This window comes from Phodopus roborovskii, unplaced genomic scaffold (genome assembly GCF_943737965.1).
Source record: "Phodopus roborovskii unplaced genomic scaffold, PHOROB, whole genome shotgun sequence".
NCBI lineage: Eukaryota > Metazoa > Chordata > Mammalia > Rodentia > Cricetidae > Phodopus > Phodopus roborovskii.
Window position 1 is genome coordinate 49965764 of NW_026126433.1, and position 23485 is coordinate 49989248.

The window sequence follows — 23485 nt, forward strand, 5'->3', positions numbered from 1 at the left end:
TATGTTTCTTCAGATGCACACTTGGAATACTTGTTAGATAGTAATTCACCAAATATCCACCTAGTATCTAACATCCACTTTGTGTATTTTACAGTGTGTGACACTCGATGGGAAGGTTTAACAGATTGCTCAAGAGATTTGTGTCCTTGAAAAGTTAATAATGATTAGTTCGTATCTTAAATGATAAATGCTTGCTCATTACTTGGGGCTTTTTCATAATAGGCATTAAATACAACCAAGGTATAAAAAGTGAATTCATCCAGATATTAGATTTGGGGAGTAGTAGATTGAATGTTAGTAATAAATGATGTGGACTTTCCTTGCTAGAAGGAAATCCTCCTGAAACCTTCCAGCTTACAAAGCATTATCCTGACAAGGAAATGTTACATAACCCCAAACTGACCATTATCTGGTTATTCTCAGAGGCAGACGCTGCCAGACTCTCGAAATGGTCATTTCTAATTCCCAAAAGGTGGAAATAATAAATAAGCAGTTGGGTCTACACGCTAAAGGATGGAATGGGAAAAGACTAAAGGGCATGTGCTTCCCAGTTTATCCTGCTTTCATATTGATGAACCGCCCACCGAACAACATATTTGGTGTAATTTTTCTTCATCTCCTGTAATTTTCATGGAGGCCCTGTCTCCCGCCTGTGTGTAACAACAACAGATCTATAACTTCACAGGAGCTAGGATTCTATTTTGTTCATTCTCACAGTTAAAGGATTTCAGATTTTGTGCTTTTTCCCTAGGTGATTAGTTCCATCTGCCTGCATTTTAGCAGCCGAGAGCATGGTTCTATGGGCCAGCACATCTGTGTTCAGAAGACGGAGTTACCTCCCGATAAACCTCCCAGCTTCACACTAGCAGCTTTAAATTGTTCAGTATTTTAGAAACACCATCATCCCGCATATTAAATATTAAGGGCCTCCCTCAGTGCCCGAACCTTAAAAGTTACTCGCTGTAAAATCTGCACGAGTGTTTCCATGGTGCAGAATGAACGTTGCAGCTAGGTTTTTTGGAAGCAGCATGGCTATAAACGTCATTCCCGCCCCTGCCGTTCACAAGGGCCCATTTGCTGTGAAATATTTTGAAAACACAGCTGAAGCGAAGAGAGCGCAGAGCGCAAACATGCAAAAATGAGAACGAGTCGAACGTGATGGAAGGACGGAGGGGGTGACAACTTCAGGAAACGGGCCGAGGCTGTGGTTAGGGGACCACTGGGGGCCGTTCCCCAGGAGCTGGGAGGCCTCGCGGGTGGAGGAGGCAGTCACCGAGCCCGCGTTCTCCCCGCCGCAAACCCAAAAATAGCTACACAAACGCGAGTGGCGCTGGGGGGCCTGCGGCGCTGGGCGGATCTACAGCCAGCCTTATCGCTCACAGCCACAGCGCTCAGCCGCGCCCAGAGCTGGCCCTTTATAGCCAGTCCCTCGAGCCCCGCCCTAGCAACCGCCCCTAGCAACGCCTAGCCCGAGCGCTCCGCGGTCTTATCGGCCTCCGGCAGGCCTTTCCTGTCCCCTCCCCCACGCCAGGCTCGCGATTCCGGGCCACGTGACTGCCCTCCGGAAAGGCAGGGTGAGTGGGAAAACGCGGGGCGGGAGGGGCGGGGCGCTGGAGAGTGAAGCCTTGCGTCATCGAGGCGCGTCCAGATGGTGTCGCCTAGTGCTTGTCACCGGCTGGAGGTTCCGTCCCCAAGCAGAATGGCGGAGGCTACGGTACTAGCGTGGGTTCGCGGCCCCGGAACCGGGTGCAAGGCGCTGCCGTGTGCCTCGGGCAGGTGCTCCGTGCGCGATGTTATCTACCGACACTGCCAGGAACAGGTGAGGAGCGCGGTTGCCGGGAGGTGGGGGAAGGACTCACCGGGCCGGGCTGGGTAAGACGTTGTGGGTGCTTCTGTCCTCAGAACTTTTCAAATTTTGAGGCTGCGAATTCTCCGGTTTCAGGTGATTCCGATCAGTACTGGGACCTTAATTTGGTAATCTGGCGGTAGTTGTTTTGCCCCTACATTGTAAGAAAAAACAAAATCCAATTAAACCTCTTACCCAACTTGGATTAGAAACTCTTTGGTTCTGTTTCTTTATTCCTAAATTATGAATAGGAATATGCTTTTTTATAGCCCATCTGGAAACCCTGCTAGTTCTAACCTGGAGAGCAGGTCATAGCCAGACCCAGGCATAGGACGTTTAGAGAAGGACACGGATTCATCGGGTCACTGGTCAATCACTCACGGTTCTGTTGACACCATAGGTTCTCTCGAGACTTTCTGCCTGTTCTTTTTGCTCACCTGTATTTATGAAACTCTGGTCAAAGGCTTCTAATGTTGTGCGCCTTTTTGTTTGTGTTTTGGTTTTCGAGACAGGGTTTCTCTGTGTGTAGTTTCGGCTGTCCTGGAACTCACGCTGTAGACCAAGCTGGTCTCGAACTCAGAGAGATCCTCCTGCCTCTGCCTCCCGAGTGCTGAAATTAAAGGTGTGCGCTACCACTGCCCGGCTAACCATAGGATATTAACAATGAGAAGTGTTAAGGATATTTTTGTTAAAGGCCCTAGAAATAAAGCTGAGCATGGTGGTTTATGCCTGTAATCTCAGCACTTAAGAGGTGGAGACCAGAGAATTGGGAGTTATCAGCCTCCTTTTTGTAGTGAATTTGAGGCCATCCTGACTACATGAACCCTGTTTCAAAACAAAACAGCATTCCTCTGGCCTCTGAGGACACTGATATGCCCATACCTACATGCAGACAGGCACAATACACATAACTAAAAATAATAAAAAAAACTTTAAAAATAAAACAGCTTTGATTAGTTTTTTTTAATAAGCAATTTTGCTTGAACATAAAAGTTTCTGCCTTCACATTCTTGTCTTTCAAAGTTTTGCAGTTAGTGGATGGTGGTACACACCTTTAATTCTACATGGGGGAGGCCGAGGCAGGTGAGTTTGAGAACAGCCAGGGCTACAGAGAGACCCTGTCTCAAAAAACAAAACAACAAGTTTGGAAGTACCGTATATATTACATATAAAGATGTTAAAGTGGTTTTTAGTTTATAAACATTAATGTGAGGTGAATCTTTACAATGTAAGGGAGACCGTTTCAGACAAGAATAGCGCTTCATGCCATTCATTCTGTTGAGGTTAGCTTCAGCTCCCTGGCTCTTCCCTTGCCTTCTTCGTTTGCAGTGGTGTCTTCTATATGTTCTCTTCACTGAGAAGCTAGAGACTGTTGTCTTCACACTAGTGCTTCTGCCTTGCAGCCTTCTATCGTTGCGGATGAACTGTCATTATTCTACAAATAATTTGTAATTACCTTCTTTTCATAGTTAGGTTCAGCTGACAACAACTTGACATGCCAAGAGTTATCCAAGGGATTCTCAGCTGGGGGATCGTCTCTATCAAACTGACCTGTGGGATTGTCTGGGACTCGTTTTCTTGATTGCTAATTGCTGAGAAAAGCAAAGGTTACTGTGGGTGGTGCCATCCCAGACAGGTGGGCCTAGAATGCATAGGAAAGCTAGTTGAGCAGCCAGAGGGCAAGCCAGAAAGCAGCGTTTCTGCATGGTTTCTGTCTCAGCACCTGCCAGACTTCCTCAGAGATGACTGTGACCTGGGTGTAAGCTGAAATTAATCCCTCCCTCCCCTAGTTGCTTTTGATCTTGGTGTTCATCACCAAGAAGAGTAGTCAGTTTTGAGTTTATCATGTGACACAGTTGGCTGTGACTGTTACATGCATCACCATCAACCCTCTTTCTCCCCTGGCCTTCTTTCTAATACCTGGCTGCTGGCTCCTCTCCCTAATCTCTAACTTTCAAGTCATCAGGTTTAATTTGCTGATCTTTCTCCTGATAACTTTTCTTCTCACTGATTGTATATACTCACATGGTTTTAAGTGACAGTGGTATATTGACAACTCTGTAGGGGGCTGTTGGTGAGGAGTTTGGTTTGGTTTGGGTTTTGGGACAAGGCCTCTCTTTTATGTAGCGTTGGCTGTCCTGGAACTCACAGAGATCCACTTGCCTCTGCCTCCTGAGTGCTGGGATTAAAGGCATGGTCACCTTGCTAGGCCACTAGTTTTATTTAGAGTAAAACCTCAACTCCCCACTGGGAATGGTGTTATTTCTAGATGTGAAGACTGAGGCAGGGAGATTGCAATTTGAATTCAGAATAGGTTACAAGGTGATGTAATACTGCTCCAAAAGCAAAACAAAACACCTGAAATAAATTTCTGACTGGCAGGTTGGCTTTGGATCGTTTTGACATTAAGTTGAATTTTTTTTTTTTTTAACCAGTTTATAAAGGTCAGGAGAAATAAAGTGAGACTTGTGCATTTCTAGATCTGAGCCCTGTGTAGTCTGCTATGCAGGTGACCTATGAGAGAAAGAAGATCACAATAGGAAACTGCATCCAAACATAGAGAAGGACTGTTTAGTCATTGTTGTTTTCAGCTTAACAAATAGTAATCCAGCCTGTTATCTGTTTGTAACAAGATTAATGAAAGAAGAATAAGTTAGAGACAGGTCTCGTCTGGTGTCATAAAGGTATTAAAGACTTTACTCTTGTCTCTAGGCAATTCCTGTGGACTGCTTCTTTGTAAAATGTAATGGAGTCCTCGTTGCTGCCAGGGACACGGTGCAGCATGGAGCTGTGTACAGTTTGGAGCCCAGGCTTTGTGGGGGGAAAGGAGGTAGGATATGATTGCTTATTGCTACAAGTCTGTGGTTCCTAGCAGTGTGTTTGAAGTTAATAAACTTGTTGGTCTCTAGTATACACAACCTTGTTTGGCCTTGTGAAACCATTTTTACTCAGTTTTGGATAATCTTTTTTATTCTTTTTGAGAGTAAAAAATTATACAAACCCCAGCTTCTCTAGCCAGGCTGCTCTTTGAGAGTCTTGGCTCCAAGAGTTTAGGGAGGGTTACTCTTGAAAGGTAACTATTGTCCCTTCCAGTTTGCTGAAGGGCTAGCTTTGAAATAGTCAAGATTTTTGTCTCCTGTTGTACTTCTAAGGGTGACCCAAAGTCATCTTAGGAAACAACTCTTGCCAGGCCGGGTGGATTAATGTCCTGATTATACTGGTAAGGTTAAAGAGAGTAAAGGCCAGGCAGTGTGGTACATGCCTTTAATCCCAGCACTCGGGAGGCAGAGGCAGGTGGATCTCTGTGAGTTCGAGGCCAGCCTGAACTACAGAGCTAGTTCCAAGACAGGCTCCAGAGCAATACAGAGAAGCCCTGTCTCAAAAAAACAACAACAACAACAACAAAAAAACCAAAAATAAAACAAAACAAAAACAAACAAACAAAAAAAAGGAAGTCATAAAGGGCTGGAGAGATGGCTTACTAGTTAAAAGAAGAGCACTGGCTGCTCTTCCAGAGGACATGGGTTCAATTCCCAGCACCCACGTGGCAGCTCATAACTATCTGTGACTCAAGTTCTAGGGGATCAGTGGCACCAGGTATGTATGTGGTGCACATAACTGTGCATGCAGGCAAAATACCCATACACATAAAATAAGTTTTTTGGTTTTTTGTTTTTTTTTCAGACTGTGTAACTGTCCTGGAACTCACTTTATAGACCAGGCTGATCTTGAACTCAGAGATCTACCTGCCTCTGCCTTCCTAGTGCTGGGATTAAAGTCATGCCCTACCATGCCCTACCATGCCCAACAAGTAAATATTTTTTTTTTTTTAAAAAAGGCAAAGAAACCAGAAGAATGGAAATAGAACATGAACAGCTGTGGGTGTTTTTTATGATGCACAAGCATATTCTCAAGTTTTCTCAGTCTGATGTGGTTTGGTCTCAGAGTATAGACATCTGAGACTAATTGTTCTGCTTGTTGAAATGTGTCCTTAAAAAAACAGTATATCCTCAGATGCCAGCAGCTCAGAGTTTCCCCACCCCCAAACATGGTGGCACACGCCTCTAATGCCAGCATTCAGGAGGCAGGGGAATCTCTGAATTCAGGCCAGCCTGGTCTACAGAGTGAGTTCCAGGACAGCCAAGGCTACAGAGAGAAACCCTGTCTCAAAAAACAACCCCCATCCCTCACCCTACAATACATGATGCAGATGCTTCTGGTGGCTAACCTGATGTGCTTCTTACAGCAAATTTGTACTCCGGGGGGAAGGCATAGGATTTCCTACAGTGAGCCACCTTATAAATCTAATTCTGTATGTTTGGTATATGTGTTTGTGTGCATGTGTGTAGGAGAGTTAGTTAGCACACATATGTGGGTTAAGATGGGCTATATTCCTCAGATATTTTCACTTTATTTGTGGAGACAGATTTCTCACTGACCCTGAAGCTTATCAGTTTGGCCAGTGAGCTCCAGGGATCCTCTAGTTATGTTGCTGGGGCTATAAGCACGTGCCCTTGTGTCCAGCTTTTATTTACATGGATACTGAGGATCCAGAACTCAGTTCATTAAGCTTGTACAGCTTGCACTTTACTGACTGAGCCGCCTCAGAGGTCCTCATCACACAATTCTTCACCTAGGAATCTAGGAGTCGCTGGCATTGGGTAAAGCTTTTCATTGATCCTACCTGTACAGTAGAGCATTTCAGAAGTACAAAGTGAAAGGCAAAAAACACAAAGCTAATCAAATTGATCAATACCTTTGTATCCTGGGCAAAAACCTTGATGCCATCCATCTCCTTTTCAAAAAGAAAAAGGAAGAATGTGGAGTTTATTTTTAGTCTTGTGATATAGGCTGTTCTCATTATTCTGTTGTATCAGTCCTTGGCATCCTTAACCACTTAATCGATACCTGTATCGGTTTTTAGGTTTTGGGTCTATGCTTCGAGCACTTGGTGCTCAGATAGAGAAGACGACCAATCGAGAAGCCTGCCGGGATCTCAGTGGGAGGAGATTACGAGATGTCAATCATGAGAAAGCGTAAGATACCCACTTTGTAGTTAAGTCCTTACAGTATGGTGACATTAAGCATGACACACTTTTCTGGAGATGTGTCACGATATGAATAGGAGTTCCTTATGTGAGTATCACAGAGGGAGTATTAGTAAACCCAGACATTATAATCAATCATCTGATGTAACGAAGAGATTGGTGGACTGTTGTGTGTGAGGTGGCGCTAATGAAACGTGCCATACAGTTTCATAGTAAATTTAATTTCTGTTTGTCCATTGTGGTTTTGATTTTTGAGGCAGGGTCTTTCTGTGTAGCTTTGGCTTGCTGTTACCTACTATGTAGGCCAGAACGGCTTCAAACTCACAGAGATATACCTGCCTGTGCCTCCCACTGCTGGGATCAAAGGTGTGGGACACCAGGCCTATAAGTAAATTTGACTTAATAAGTAGGAGCATGAGTGAAACATTAGTAGAATAGCAGTGCAGTTTGGTGGTAAAACATTTGCTTAAGGTTCTGGTTTTGATCCCTGTGATCACCTCTTCCACACCAATAAAAGTACAGTAGCTGTATAATCAGTGGCAGTTAGTAGCAAGCACTATGTCATGTGCGTGATTATTCTGTACTTTTTGTTACTCAGAGCTGGAGAGTTTTGTTTTAATAACACATTACCATAAACAGGTGAGTAAGTGTTACTTCAGGGCCATTTAGCAGTAAGTTTTTCATCTATATTGTAGTATTGGATCAGTTTCATATGTGTGGTCTACTGTTGATCTAAATGCTGTATATGATACATTCATTCAATTACATCTCCGTCCTTCCCCAGGATGGCTGAGTGGGTAAAACAGCAAGCCGAGCGAGAGGCTGAAAAGGAGCAAAAGCGCCTGGAGAGACTGCAGCGAAAACTTGCAGAGCCTAAGCACTGCTTCACCAACCCCGATTACCAGAGGCAGTGTCATGAAATGGCTGAGCGTTTGGAGGATTCCGTCCTCAAAGGTGAGAGTGAGGATTCCTCTGTGCTCTGCAGGCCCTGGAGCCATGAGCTTCAGACCACTCACTCCACTGTAAGGGTGCCCTTGAACACTTTGGAAGAGGATGATGAAAGCCTTAGGACTCCTCTCCTTTTATTTCATGCTAACACCTGCACCACACCCAGCACAACACAGAGGCAACATTTGGCAGGCTTACCCTCCAGATTTCTTAGGCTTTTGGACTCTTCGTTGTGAGCTCAGCCTTTAATGGCTGAGTCATCTTGCCAGTCCATCTTTTCTCTCTCTCTCTCTTTTTTTTTTTTTTTTTTTTTTTTTTTTGTGTGTGCAGTATAGGGATATGGGAAGCCTTCAGGAGTTTGCATACAAACTTCTTTTTTCAACATAGGGCTTCTCTGTGTAACAGCCTTGGCTGTCCTGGGACTAGCTCTGTAGATCAGGCTGGTCTCAACCTCACAGAGATCCGCTTGCCTCTGCCTCCAAGTGCAGGGATTAAAGGCATGTGCCTCCTCCGCCACCACTGCCACAGCAACCTCAGCATATTTTAAGGATCCAGTGCAGTGTCTGGCCCTGTCATGAATGTAGTTGATTTAAAGGATCCTTTTCATCAAAAGACTGTGCTAGGACAGGAAAGACAAATGTATGAAAATAGCTGTTAGGTATGAACCAGCCTCAAGGTGAATATTGGTACTTTTAAAATACTGTTTTAAAGCCAATTGGTAGTGGCGTATGCCTTTAGTTCCAGAACTTGTGAGTTCAAGGCCAGCCTGGTCTACAGAGTGAGTTCCAGTACAGCCAGAACTGTTACAGATAAAACCTGTCTCGAAAAACCAAAAACAGAACAAAATAAAAAAGAAACTTGTTCTAAGTTTGATGTGGTGATTCATGCCTTTAATTCCAGTACTCAAATTGAAGCAGGGAGTCTCTGAATTCGAGGTCAGCCTGGTCTACATAGCAAATTCTAAACCAGCCAGAGTTACGTGACCCTGTCCCCCAAAAAACATGGATGGATGGATGGATGGATGGATATAGATAGATAGATAGATAGATAGATAGATAGATAGATAGATAGATAGAAAGGTAGATAGATAGGAAAATACTATTCTGGGGACTGAGTATGAGGCAGAAGCAGATAGATTTGTGTGAGTTCATAGTCTGTACAGTAAGTTCCAGGCTAGCCAGGACACAGAGAAAACCCTATTCCTTAAAAATAATCAAATAAGAGTGGGGCGTTGGTGGTGCACGCCTTTAATCTCAGCACTGGGGAGGCAGAGGCAGGCAGATCTTCTAGTTTGAGGTCAGCCTGGTCTACAGAGCAAGTTCTAGGACAGCCAGAGCTACACAGAGCAACCCTGTCTTAAAAAACAAACAAACGAATGAATGTGCTGTCCTAGCTGGGCATGATGGAGTGCCTGTGACCTTCACACCAGTGCAGTGATGACAGGAGAATCAGATCAAGGTCATTTTCAGCCAGTGTGTTGCAGCTAGCTTGGCTGATTGAGATCTTGTCATAGACACGGTTTCATAATGTTTATTTGAAATGTTTTTTAATTTGAGATTAATCTCATAATTAAAAATTTGATATGAAGAAATTTACCTTTCATAAGGTAGGAACAGTCATAACTAAATATGTATGAAAAAAGTGTAAGAAAATGTTACTTTGTGTGCTAATTAAAAGGTTTTTTTTTTTTTTTAGCATTCAGGGAGGCAGAGATAGGTGGATCCCTGTGAGTTTGAGGCCAGCCTGGTCTACAGAGCAAGTTCCAGGACAGCCAGGGCTTCACAGAGAAACACTATCTCCAAAAAAATAAGTTTTTAAAAAAGATAATAGCACTTTCTACAACCCAAATTATATCCTTACCGAAACTGGTTAAAATTTTCCCTCAGGTATGCAGGCTGCCTCCAGCAAGATGGTGTCAGCAGGAAACAGTGAGACTCGGAAACGGCCTAACAAATCAAAGACAGACCGGGAAGCTGGAGCAAAGAAAAGGAAATGCTTTTGGTAAGCCCTTTAAGGACATTTTCAGCCTGTTGCTTGGATCACAGATCACCAACATGGGCCACCACATCCAGGGCTGGAACAAGCACATTTTTAAGTAGCATTGGTGGAAGTTCATGTGCAGGGTGCTTCAGGCTTCAGGTTTTGTAGGCTGGCACCCTGTGCACCTCAGTAGTGTTTTCTGCTGTGGACACCATTCAGCAGAATCTGATAAGCTCACGTGTGTACATACGTGTGTGTGTGTGTGTGTGTGTGTGTGTGTGTGTGTGTGTGTGTGTGTGCGCGCGCGCACACATGAGCATGTGTGTGGAGGCCAGAGGTTGGCATTAATGTGTTCCTCCTGCTTCCTACCTCTTTTGATAGGGTTCCTCACACTTGGAACTCATCTGTGTGGTAGATTTGCTAACCAGTGTGTGCCAAGGATCCTCCTGTCTCTATCTCCTACTTCAGCTCCTGTGCGGATTTCAGATGCTCCTGATTCACCTGACATTTTACATTGGGAGGGTGCGGGGGTTTCTGAACGAAGGTCCTCATGCTTGTATGTGAGGCCCTTTACCAAACTGAGCTATTTCCCCAGCACCTGCAAGGACAGCTTTTCTCCCTTCATAGTGGACCATCACAGAGCAAATAGCTTTGTCACTTTTTTCCGAGTTTTTTATTATTTTATGTGTATGGATATTCTGCCTGAAGTACAGACAAGACGGAAAATTTTCATGTGTGCCCTCATACATCCTGGCAACTGATTCCCACCAACTCGATGTTTGTTCCTACTGTTTCAGCCTTCTCGAGAGTGTCAGATCACCTCCAATGCCTACCTTCTTTTGTTCAATGTATGTTTCTTAAGATTGATCTGTGTTTTAGCTGTTGCTTTGGTCTCTTGAGTTCCTGGTTCCTGGCCCTCCTGCCTCACCTGAGTGCTGGGGGTAACAAGCATGTGCTACCGTGCTAAGCTCCTACTGCTTTGTATTATGAAGTTGCCTGCATATTCCAATTTCTTTATCCATTCTCCATTTGTTAGATACCTTGGAGACTTTGTAGTTAAGGCAGTTGTCCTAAGTAGGTTTACCATTACTTTGGTGAAACACCAAGACCAACGCAACCTGGGGAGGAAGGGAACTTTTTGGCTTATACTCCCAGATCATTGTTCATCATTGAAGGAAGTCAGGGCAGGATCCTGGAGCAGGAGCCAATGCAGAGGCCATGAAGGGGTGGCTGCTTACTGGCTTGCGCTCTCATGGCTTGTTCAGTCTGCTTTCTTACAGAACCTAGGACCATCAGCCCAGGGATGGCCCCACCCACAATGGGCTGGGTCCTTCCCATTAATCACTAACTAAGAAAATGCCCTACAGGTTTGTCTTCTAACCCAATCTTATGGAGACATTTCCTTAATTAAGGTCCCCTCCTTTCACATGACTTTAGCTGTGTCAAATGGATATAAAACTATCCAGCGGGCTGGAGAGATGGCTCAGAGGTTAAGAGCACTGGTTACTCTTCCAAAGGTCCTGAGTTCAATTCCCAGCAACCACATGGTGGCTCACAGCCACCTGTAATCCGGTCTGGTGCCCTCTTCTGGTGTTGAAGCAGACATGTAAGCAGAACATTGTAAACACAATGAATAAATCTTTAAAAAAAAAAAAAAAAAAAAAACTATCCAGCACAGCAATTATTAATAAAGTGTAGGGTGTTCTCCCTCTTTCTTGCTGATATTAGGAATAGAACCTAGGGCCTCATACATGCTAAGCAAGTGTTCCACCACTGATTTCATCCTCAGACCCAAGGGTTTCCTTTTTTTTTTTTTTTCCCGAGACAGGGTTTCTCTGTGGCTTTTGGAGGCTGTCCTGGAACTACCAAGGGTTTTTTTATGGCTTTTACTGTGTCTAATTTTCAACAGTAGGAATTAATGTAGAAAGGGAAAATCTCAAACATAATTTTACTTATTTTAAGTTTTTTAAAAATGTGTTTATTTTATTACATATACAATGCGCCTGCCTGTCTACTGGCAGGCCAGAAGAGGGCACCGGATCTCATTATAGATGTTTGTGAGCCACCATGTGGTTGTTGGGAATTGAACTCAGGATCTCTGGAAGAGCAGCCAGCGCTCTTAACCTCTGAGCCATCTCTCCAGCCCCTCACGCATAATTTTAACAGAATCATAATTAAAAAAAAAAAAAAAAAAAAGGAGCTAAGAGAGCATACAAGGAAGGGCATGTGTACTGAGGGAGAACACTCCAGCAAGAGCATGGTCACTCCTGTTGGGTTTTACATGGTTGAATGCTATCCCTTCTGTTTACACCTCTGCAATACACTTTTCTGAAATTTACCAACTCGCCATCTCCAGGAAGCCCGTACTTTTACTAGGTACAGGTTGGAAATGGTGTCACAACTTTCTGCTGCCTTCCACAGGTTGGGCATGGAAGGACTGGAGGCTGCTGAGGGCTCCGGTGTCGGAAGCTCAGATGATGACAGTGATGAAGGCCCTGGTACTTCGGGGCTGAGCTGCTGTGCTCCAGAAGATGATAGTGATGGTGTTGAGGTGGCAGCTGACTGTCCTTGTAGCTCTCAGAGCTCTGGGTTGAGCACACACTCTAAGTCTCCAGGAAAGCTTCAGAAAACCATGCCTGACCCTGACCCTGGGAAGGACATTTTGGAGAACACACAAACTGAGCTGGGAAAGACATCTGCCAGGGAGCACAGCGAAAGGAAGATGGACACAGAAGCAGAAGAGACCACAGCAAAGGAAACAGAGGGCCTCAAACCCACACAGAAGGACCAAGAGACAGGAGTGCCTGGTGGGGACAGAGCTGCCGTGGCTCTATCTGGAGAAAATGGGAAAAGTGTCTCTATTGCTAACCTGGAAGGAAGCCACTCAGGAGACACAGTATGTTGGTTTTGTTTTGTTTTTGCTCTTAAAAAAAGAGTGTGTGTGTGTGTGTGTGTGTGTGTGTGTGTGTGTGTGTGTGTGTTTAGCTCTTGGGGACCTGGAAACCTCTTCATCGCTGACATTACAGGCATGTGCCACCAACCCAGCCCTTTACATTTCTTTTCAAATTTTTATTACTTTATGTGTATGGATGTTCTGTCTGCATGTATGTCTGCATGAAACATGCATGCTTGGTACCCGTGGAGCCCAGAAGAGATCATTGGATCCAGTGAAACTGGATTTACAGATGATCGGGACTTATCTTACAGGCTCTGGGAATTAAAGCCAGGTCCTGAAGAGTAGCCAGTGCCCTTAACCACTGAGCCATCCATCTATCGGCCCCTTTTTTGTTTAGTTGTTTTGTTCTGAGATAGGATTTCATTTCTGTGATTGACTTGGAACTCACTCTGTAGTTCAGGCTGCCTTGAGTTCAAAATCTGTGATCACAAAGTAATTCACTGAGTTTTCAAAGATGTGCCTCTGTCCCCATGGCTGCTTACTGGAAACATTTAATCCTAAATAGTGCAGATGTGAAGCCTGTTCCCTGTAAGCTCTGGAATTACACTGTTTACCACTAGGTGGCATCCTTGATGCCTTGTTTCATCAGCTCTAAGACATGGCTTCAGTTTTAGTGCCTTTGTTGTTGTTTGTTTTAAGATCAGGGTTCACAGTATAACCCAGCAGGCCTGGAGCTACCTGTGTGTACCACACTGGCCTTAAGTTCACAGAGCTCCATCTACCACTTCCCAGGAGCTGGCATCAAAGGTGTGCATCACCATGCCTGCTTAGCTTTTGGGTTTTATTTGTTTTGTTTTTTAGTGGTTTGTTTATTTGTTTGATGGTTGAGGAGAAGGAGTCTATTGCAGGGAGTACAGTGAGAGACATCTGGAAGAGCGCAGACTGAACAGGGACATGGTGGGGGGAGGGAAGAGCAGGCAAGTGAACCAGGAGAGGAGAGAGGACCAAGAAAGCGTGTGGCTAAAATAGCCAGTTTATGTAGGAAAGAAGCTTTTTATTGTTGTTGGTTTTTTGAGACAGGGTTTTTCTCTGTAGTCCTGGCTGTCCTGGAACTTGCAGTGTAAACCAGGCAGGGTGTGTGTGTGTGTGTGTGTGTGTGTGTGTGTGTGTGTGTGTGTGTGTTCAATTCCCAGCACCCACATGGCAACTCACAACTGTTTGTAACACCAAGCTCTGACACCCTCACTGGGACTTGCATGCAGGCAAAACACCAATATACATAAAATAAAAATAAATAATTTAAAATTAATTTTTATTTAAATTAAAACAATCTTATTTTTACATACTAGTCCCAGTTCCCTCTCCCTCCCATCCTTCAGATAAATAATTTTTATTAAAAAAAAAAAAAAGAAAAAGAATGTGTTCCAAGCTGAGAGTGTTGGCCAGTGCCTTTAATCCCAGATTCTGCATCTCTACCAAGCTAGTTCCACAATAGCAAGGCTACACAGAGAAACCCTGTTTTGAAAAACAGGAAAAAGAAAAAATATAAATAAAAGAAGAGTGTGTTCCAAGCAGGGACTGGTGGCACGCACCTATACTATCCCAGCATTTGTGAGGCAAAGGCAGGAATATTACTGAATGCTTGAGATCAGGGCTGCATAGCAAATCTTGTCTTAAAAATCAAAAATAGATGCAAGTATGGTGGTACATACTTGTAATATGAGCCCTTGAGAAGCAGAGATGGGCAGATCTTGAGTTCAGGGTCAGCTTTAGCTGACTACATAAGCAAGTCCAATGTTAGCTTTGACTTCTGTATGAGACCTTATCTTGGGTCTGGTAAGGGGAGGATCTACTAAGGAATTCTATACATGCTACTGTCTTGAATGTTTTTTTCTAGGTACATAGATACGAAATTAGCTTTCTGTGTGTATCAGAACTGCATATGGAATGGTGTCTAGATGACAGGTCAATAGCAGGGTGGTGCTACAGTAACTCGCAGTTCATTGAAAATAGAATGTAGTTGGTAATTACAGTCTTCCTTTTCCCATCAGGCTCTCGGTCGGGAAGCTGTGGATCTGTTAGCATTCAGCTCTGCTGCAGAGTTGGAGTCGCTGGGTTTGGAGAAGCTCAAGTGTGAACTGATGGCCCTTGGACTGAAGTGCGGGGGCACCCTGCAGGAGCGGGCGGCCAGACTCTTCTCTGTTAGGGGCCTGGCAAAGGAGCACATTGACCCAGCTCTGTTTGCCAAGCCTTCAAAAGGGAAGAAGAAATGAATTTCTTCAGAGCTCTCATGTTTTTGACACTTCCTCTGGCTTATGTGGACTTATGACCAATGTTCCTGTTGATACTAAAAAGCAGTTTTAATAACTCAGTTTTAACTAGTCTCTTCTTTGGTACCTGGGCTTGAAAGTCTTCATTGGAGGAAGAAAACTTTGTAGGTTATTTTCCTTTCTTTTTGGTGTTTTTGAGAGACTCACAGACTGACAGTGTTGTTACACACTTTTAATCCCAGCACTTGGGAGGCAAAGGCAGGTGGGTCTCTGTGAGTTCAAGGCCAGCCTGCTCTACAAGAGCTAGTTCCAGGACAGCTAGGGCTGCACAGAGAAAAACAAACAAACAGAATTAAAAATTGACAGAGACTCAGTCTGTAGTCTGGACTGACAAACAACTTTGTAGTTCAGCTTGGTCTCAAACTTGCAGTGATCCTCCTGTCTCAGATATGAGCCACTCATCTGCTTTGTCAGAGGTTTATACATTTCTTTGGCTTTATATTGTGTCATTTTGATGGTATTTTTAGGAAATGTATTTGTAGACACGATTATTCATAACTTGTGGTGAAAACTTCTCACTCTTTCCAATACTGTGTGTCTGTGTAGTACCAGGGGTGGGACCTAGCTACTCCCCAGGCCTCTCACACTGGGGATTTTATTCCACCTAGAGGTCTGTTTTATTTGGTTTATGAATTGTTCTCAATTGTGAGTCTCATTGGCATTTGCATTTTGTTCTCCTATGTACCTTTTTTTTTTTGGTTTTTCGAGACAGGGTTTCTCTGTCCTGGAACTTGCTCTGTAGACCAGGCTGGCCTTGAATTCAGAGATCCACGTGCCTCTGCTTCCCGAGTGCTGGGACTAAAGGCATGCACCACTGATGCCTAGCCGTACCTTGGATTTTCTTTACTCATTTTTCTTTAGCTCCTTTAGGTCACTGACTGTAGATTTTTCTTTTATTTATTTTTTTAAGTATGTTGTCCATCTAGCAGATACTTGTTTTTCTCCAATTGTCTTAATGATACTGACTATTCAGGTCAGAAAATACCTTGCTGTGTACTGTTGAACAAACACCACTGGGCGTGGTAGCAAACACCTTTAATCCCAGCACTCAGGAGGCCAGGAGCAGGCAGATCTCTGTGAGTTTGAGGCCAGCCTGTCTACAGAGTGAGTTCCAGGATAGCCAGGACTACACATACACTGAACTGGAGGGGAGTGTGTTCTGAAATACCGGTTAGGTGAGTGAGTGAGTGATCGGTAGGATTGTTTGGACAACCTGTCTTTATTGCTTTGTTTTCACAAGGAACTAAGAACAGTAGAATCTCGATTATGATCGAAATGGCCTTTTTTGAGATAAAAATAACCTTACTAGTAATTGTTAAATTGTTGATAATGTATTAATTCAGTGATCTTACATGCATATAAGTTTCTGCATTGCCTTAAAATGTCTTGCTATATTTGGTTTTGGATTTTTAATTTTTTTATTTCCTCTTTGACACTTTCACATGTGTATAAATGTATCTTGATCATGTCTGTCCCATTCCTACTTCTGTAATTCTAATGTTTCTACTTCATAGTTTGAAGCTACCATTAGGTTTCCTGTTGTAGTATATATTGAACAGTTTATCATGTAGTTTCCCTCATGTCTGGTGTTAGATTCCTGTTCGGCGTGTGTTTACCTGAAGTATAGCTCTCCAGCCTTTGTCCTTGTCTCCGCAGCGTGTGTTTTCTGTGGGTTTCTTTTCTCCCTGCTCTTTGTAGCTACAGCGGGTCCCTACATATCACATGTATTGTCTCTTCATTTGTGCCTCTTCTGTCTTGCTGTTGTCATCATCTGGTCCCTGTCTCTGATGATGAGCCAGTATTGAGTCACGCAGTTTTTCTACCATAACGTGTTCTTTTGGGGGCTGTTTTCAGATGTACCTAGATGTTGTCTACTGATTTTTTAACCTTGGAGTTTGGGGAACTTTGTAAATTTATGCCATTAATTAAATTTGGAAAAAATCTAAGCAATTGCTTCTTCACATTTCCCACTAACATTTCCCCCATCCTAATATTTTTCTCTCCTGGGAAATATACAGATACACTAGCCTACCATGTGACTGTGCCTTCCCTAAGTCACCAAGTCTATTATTGTCCCAACCCTCCCACCCACACATTTTTATCCCATGCTTGTCCAGTTTCTATGATGTAACCAAACTGAGTCTCTAAGGCAATGTTGCCTGGTAGAGGGGTGGAGTGTGGCTTCAGAGGAACAGCCTAGACACCATCACTCAGCTGTGCTGCACAGCAGGAAACAGACACAGTCTTGTTTAGGGAGGGTTGTTTTTCTGTTGTGGGTGCTGGGCTCTCCATTCATGCCATGTGGCTTTGCAAACCTTAAGAGGACATTTGAAAGGGCCAGGCTATGGCTTATGCTTAGTAATGCCAGGTACTGAAGGGCTAGCCTTTTCAACATAGCAATACCCTATGTCAAGCCAACACTTCCTCCTCAGAAAAAAAAAGTGTGGGTGTCATGATATGTTTATCTAGATTGTTCTATTACCAATGAAGGCTTGGGAGTCAAATAATGGGATGAAAACCTGATAGTTCACCTGACGTTAGTGGTGCACAGCTTTGATCCCAGTGCTTGAGAGGCAGAGACAGGCAGGTCTCTGTGAGATCAAGGCCAGCCTGATCTACAGAGTGAGTTCCAGGACAGGCTCCAAAGCCACAGAGAAACCCTGTCTGGAAAAAGAAACCCTGATAGTACAAAGATGTGGAACAACCAGTTGACCTCTCCAGATGGAAGAGCCTGCAAAAGCTCTAAGTCCCTCCCTGCTCCTTCTTGTGTGTCCTCTATCCATATTCTTGGCTTCTCTATGGCTAATGCCTGTCAGCTAGTCACTGGCTCCACCCCTGACTCAAGGTTAACTTTATCAATGGTCTTGGGGTATCACAATGTGATCAAATATCCCGCAACAGTGCAGACCGTTAGATTTTGTAGAATCTGCTTTGTGAGACTGAACTATTTTGTACTTCAGCAGGTCAGTTGGGCAGCCATACCTGAAGAATTTCTGCTGTCATGGTAGGTGGCCTGGCCAGTGGTCTTTCCTAATAGCCAGCTTGTTCCTTCAGGTTGCCAGTGCCTTAGTTGTGCCCTACCTTAGTTAGCATGGGCATGTGAGCAGCCTGTGGTCAGCCCCTCACAGGCAAGTGCACCTTTCACTGGTGATGTACAAAGGTCACCACCCTGACTGTTCTTGCAGTGTGGGAGGCTGAGTTTGCTTGCTGGTCCCTTCTACTCTACTGCTCTGTCATACTCCCGCCCCTTGTCCAGCTATATATATGCCGGGTGTTGATGGGCTCCTGCTGCGGGTCCTATGGTTTGGTGTAGCCATCTTCAGTTTCAAGAACGAATAGCAAGTTCCTTTTAGATGCAGAAGCCAAGCCAGCTTGAGGGGAACTGGAGGCTCTGGTGGTTAGATGGTGTGTGTCTTGGAGCAGTCAGGTGTTATGTTCAGGGTGAAGTATCTCTCCCAGAGACATACAAAGGCTGTGTTGAAAGGGACTGAAACAAGTGTAAGAGCTGTGGCCTGTGGGATACGGTCTTGGCCTTGCCAGAGAAGGTCTGGATGACCTGCCTTACTTGGAAAACTGACTGTGATGTCAGTTTCCCTTTGTGAATGGAGCTTCAGTGTATAAGGGAAGTTTGACATGATTTACAGGCCACTTAAATTTAACACTTCTTGCAGGGTTTGGGCATGGTTGTGCACACTGTAGTCCTAGCTAGCATTTGGAGTCCAAGGCATTGGAAGATGGAAAATTTGCAATCAGCCTGGCCTATAAAAAGAAACCCTGTCTCACACCCAATATGCTTCCAGTAATAATAAGTAAAAGCTGTGACTGTAGCCCAGTGATAGTGTCTAGGGATACAGAATATGAGAGCTTGAGTTTCATTTCCCTAGTAAGGGGAGCAAGGGATAAAGCTGGAAATGAAAAAAGTATGAAGTAATTGGAGGTGTAGGCAGAGGCCCCTCTGGAGTGTAATCCTGGCTATTTCATGGGGCCTCCTAGAAACCTCTAGGCTTGCCAGATGGTTCACTTTGCCATTTTGTTGGCCCAGCATAGGAATGCAGTTAGCCCAAGGAGGCTTGTCACATCTTTGCCCTTGAAGTTCATGACATCTTTGAGGACAGCTCCGGTACAGTTTCCACCTGAGGGTCAAGGACAGAGCAAAGGCTTCAGGGTGGAGTTTGCTCTGTGGCCCCATGCCCCCTAAACTCTATCAGCAAAACAATTGATAATGTGCACCCAGATAATGTCATTCCTCAGGATATTCCCTGCCATTGTTCCCACCTTCCTCCAATGCAACCCACACACTTGCTGCAGCCTCAAGCCTCCTGCAGCCTGAACTCCTCCCTCTCCCATCTGACCTCACACCTCTGTGCCTCTGCCACAGTAACTTACGAGTGTGAACAAACCAGAGATGCTGCACTGCTCAGCTCTGGTTCCTGACTGGGACAGATGTTGTTCCCTCAGATGTTCACAGAAATGTCACTGTTGCCTCTCTTTGATTTGAAGTGCCAAAGACAAAACTCCCTCTTTGCATATCTCTATGTGAGGAGAATGGGCCTCTCCCCACATGGGATTGCTCTGTGAGCACAGAGTTCTATTTTGTTAGTGTCCATACATAAAAAGTGCTGTACCATATTTGTTGACTGAAATAATGTGCTGTGATTTTCTACTAGTGTGCTCTATAAAACAACAAGCAGAATCCCAAATATGTTCATCTTCAGGGAGGTTGAGCACTTCTCAAAGCCCTCACTTGGAAACCTTCTATAGGCATGTGTGCCTTTGAAGGTGTCGAGAAAAATGATTAGAGCCATTCTACCAAACAACCCAACTAAAGGGTAAACATGCATGGCAAATCTACAGTAAGGGAGATGCTTACCACTAGCCCTGGAAAACGCCACCTACAGCTTCCAGACAGAGTAGCACACACCTGTAATCCCAGAATGGGGCAGTGGGCTGGGGGTGAGGACTGAGGCAGAGAAACTGAGAATTTGAGACCAGACAAGGCTATATAGTTATGATCCTGTCTCAAATACACTAAACAAAGCTGGGTGTGGTGGTGCACACCTTTAGTCCCAGTACTCAGGACACAGGTGCATCTCTAAGTTCCAGGCCATCCTGGTCTACAGAATGAGTTACAGGACAGCCAGGGCTACAGAGAGAAAACACTAAATGAAAAAAATCTGTAGGGTAAAAAGACTTCTTGTGGCCACTAGAGTGCACTGTGTTCTAAGTGAAGCAAAGGGAAGGGAGTGGACAGTGGAGCCTGAGGACAGTGGTATGGGACAGGGACAGCTATTGACAGGGCACCGGATTCCCTAAAAGCTTTGTCACTAGCCTACTGCACGACATGGGCAGCAGGTGATTAGGGAAACTGGTCTGAACTTGACAGGACTGTTTGTCTGACTTTGAAGTGCTGGGAATTGAACTTGGATCCTTATGCTAGGCGATTACCCCACCTATGATATACGTTCCCAACCTCTCTAACTCTTGAACTCTGATTTCACTTGTTTTCTTTCTATGGGTCATGAATAAAGCACTTATAGGCACAGTCAACTTTCCACAACACCTTCACGCCTCTCTTTGACAGACACACTATCCTGACCATTTGCTGTCTTTTTAGCTGGCGTGTGTGTTGGGGGCAGGGTTGAGGATGTATTGAGTGGTTTCCATGGATGTTTTATTTTTGTGTTATCAAGAAAAACCTTGGGTGAGTCTCCATTGCTCCTCCAAGGCCTTGGTATAGCCTGGTCTCCAGATGAATGGCCTCAGCTTCTATATGGGACTGTGTCACTCAGCACTGGGGTGGGAACAGCCTTGGGTCTGGGCCTGCCACAGAAGCTGTTTTGGCCATCACAGCTGCCCTCAGAACTGGTGAAGCCCTAGATTCTCAATAAATAAATAAATAAGAAAAAAAGGACAAAAAAGTACCAGTCCGACTCCTATGTCAAAATTAAGTGCAACTAGCAGAAACCCACAGTTTTCAATAACAGGGTACAGAGGAGATTCAAGGGCCAGATCCCGATGCCTAACACTAGTTATGGAATGAGAAAACTAAGCAGGGCAGGAGAGATGATGGCTCAGCAGTAAAGAATGCATATTGCGGCCAGGCCATGGTAGTGCACACCTTTAATCCCAGCACTTGGGAGACCGAGGCAGGTGGATCTCAGTGAGTTCCAGGATAGCCAGGACTGTTACACAAAGAAACCCTGTCTTGAGAAAACAACAAAACTGTGTTTCAGAGCCTGGTGTGGTACTTAGTGCATGACTTTAATCCAGCACTCAGGAGGTATAGGTAGGCAGTTCTTTATGCATTCAAAGCCAGCCACGGCTACATAGCAATTTTGGGGCTAGCCAGACACAAGGCTCTGTGTTCATCTCTACTGCTGCAAATAAATGTGTTTGGATTAATACTGATACCTTTGAAGACTGTTAACCTTCCTCCTCCAGATGTGGAGGGAGACAGCACAAGCGGCCCATGATCACCTAACTCACGAAGTGGTCTAGACACCATCTGGGCCATGTGGTTGAAGACTCTCTGGTGGAACATGGCCTTTAATTCCAGCACCTGGGAGTCAGAGGCAGACGAAGCTCTGTGAGTTCCGGGCCAGTCTTGTCTACAGATGAAGACTCTATGGTGGATAACTACTGGGACCCTAAGAAGTAAGGACCAACGGAGAGAGTTCTATTATGGGAAGAAGCTAACATCCTTGCCCAGCGGCTCAATTATTTATTCTTCATTTATATGATTATTTATTTATGTGTACGATTGCTTTACTGAATGTTTTTATACCACTTGTATGCAGTGCCATCAGAGACCAGAAGAAGGTATCAAAGCCGCTGTAACTGGAGTTAACAGCCAGTGTTTGCCATTGTTGGAGACTGGGACAAATGTGGGTCCTCTGCAAGAGCAGTGGCTAACAACATCTCTGGCCCATCACTGTCTTAGACCCTGTCTCACTTCGTGTTCTGAGTGCAGAATTATTGACACCTCTGTGAGCCTGGCCACATCCACTGGGGCTCAACAGCAGTCTGGCTACTTACTGTCCTTCGAGATGGCCAGGGTGACACTTGCTTTGCAGCTCAGATGGTAGCATAAGTCCTCCAGCAAAGAGACAAGAGGTCAGCCAGGTCAAAGGATTATGCCTGCAAGTCTGGTCCAGTCAACACAGAAGGCTCCACTGTCAAAGGAAGGAAACATCTGCTTAGAAGAAGCCAATGCAAATCCACATTTCTCCATGTTAGCCTCAGGTGGCCCAGCCACTACATCTATGGTCCTCATTCTGTTGACAAATAGTGTTTGCCAAACACTAAACTCTTTAAAGGCAGAACCAGTCTTTGTTTCCCCAGCTCTGAGCCACCTTATACTGGAATCTATTTCCCCAGCTGCGAGGTGTCTAATGACTCACAGCTGTTGGGTAGATGATGCAGACTGAATGCATGAACTGTGAGTTTAGCTAGCTGTCCAGAGCAACCCTTGTGCTGCAATTGAGTGATTGTTGACCATGAGACAGTAAGGCTTCAGGAGGGTACCCACGGCAGGGGTTCTGGGTTCAAATCCAAGTGAGGTAGACTTACCAGTTAAGGCTGAGTGACCTGGGGCAAGGTGCCTTTGTGTGTTCTGGCCTCAGTTTCCCCTCTCAAAGTTCTGTGTTGTGTAGGCTGTGGGAATGGACTGAAAGTGATGGCCAGAAACCTAGAGACAAAGGTTCTGATGGAGGAGCCCTTGGGCTGGGATTAGCAACAACAGGGCCTCTCATCCTTCTAAGGAAGGTGACCCAGTTGGGGTTCCAGACTTGATTTCCTTCTTCCTTGAAAAGCTTTTCCTCAAGGAGAGCTTTTCATTGTCTAACCTCAGAGACAGGAAGGAAGCTGTCGATGACTGACAGGGTGTGGGGGTTCCTCAAGATGGGCTGAAGCTGGACTCCGGGAGGCTTCCTCTCCCGCCGATTCCACCATCTTGGGCAAGCAAGGTCACCTGGGGTCACCTCCTTGGCCTTACCACCTCCACCCAGTCCTCAGCCTCTCCATCTGGCTGGAGATGGAGCACTCCATCTGGCTCCCTTCTGGAGCACTGTCTTCTCCCCAGTCTTTTCTGGCACTCTTGAAGTTGGAAGTCCTCCACTTAGGGCTGGGACCAGGGTCAAGTCCATGAGGTACTCCCCTTGGACACAAAATTTAAAGGTGCCAAAAAGCTCAGTAATAAAGACAATACTTTAGCATTAAAAATTCAAAGTGAAGCCAGGCAATGGTGGCACATGCCTTTAATCCCAGTACTAAGGAAGCAGAGGCAGGTGGATCTCTGTGAGTTCAAGGCCAACCTGATCTATGGAGCAAGTTCCAGGACAACCAGGGACACACAAAGAAATCTTATCTGGAAAAAAAAAAAACTAACTAAATAGATAAATAAACAGGCTGAGGAGATGGCTCAGTGGTTAAGAGCACT

At 44.8% G+C, this 23485-nt stretch overlaps 2 protein-coding genes across 2 annotated transcripts in view; both read left to right on the forward strand.

Moving 5' to 3' along the window:
* Lin9 (lin-9 DREAM MuvB core complex component) overlaps window positions 1–23485 on the forward strand; it is a 215063-nt gene that overhangs the window by 181869 nt on the left and 9709 nt on the right. The gene's annotated exons all lie outside the window — the stretch shown is intronic.
* On the forward strand, window positions 1659–15079 carry Sde2 (SDE2 telomere maintenance homolog). The gene is made up of 7 exons (XM_051186437.1): window positions 1659–1819; window positions 4559–4676; window positions 6771–6882; window positions 7679–7848; window positions 9729–9843; window positions 12244–12718; window positions 14770–15079. The coding sequence occupies exons 1-7, from the start codon at window positions 1700–1702 to the stop codon at window positions 14989–14991; spliced, it is 1332 nt and encodes a 443-aa protein (XP_051042394.1). The 5' UTR covers window positions 1659–1699; the 3' UTR covers window positions 14992–15079.

What these genes read in the sequence shown, in the direction of transcription:
- Sde2 (XM_051186437.1), top strand. Translation starts at nt 1,700, where the DNA reads ATGGCGGAGGCTACGGTACTAGCGTGGGTTCGCGGCCCCGGAACCGGG. An exon ending in GATGTCAATCATGAGAAAGC is followed by an intron (nt 6,883 to 7,678) that starts GTAAGATACCCA and finishes GTCCTTCCCCAG; the next exon opens with GATGGCTGAGTGGGTAAAAC. An exon ending in GAAGCCACTCAGGAGACACA is followed by an intron (nt 12,719 to 14,769) that starts GTATGTTGGTTT and finishes TTTTCCCATCAG; the next exon opens with GCTCTCGGTCGGGAAGCTGT.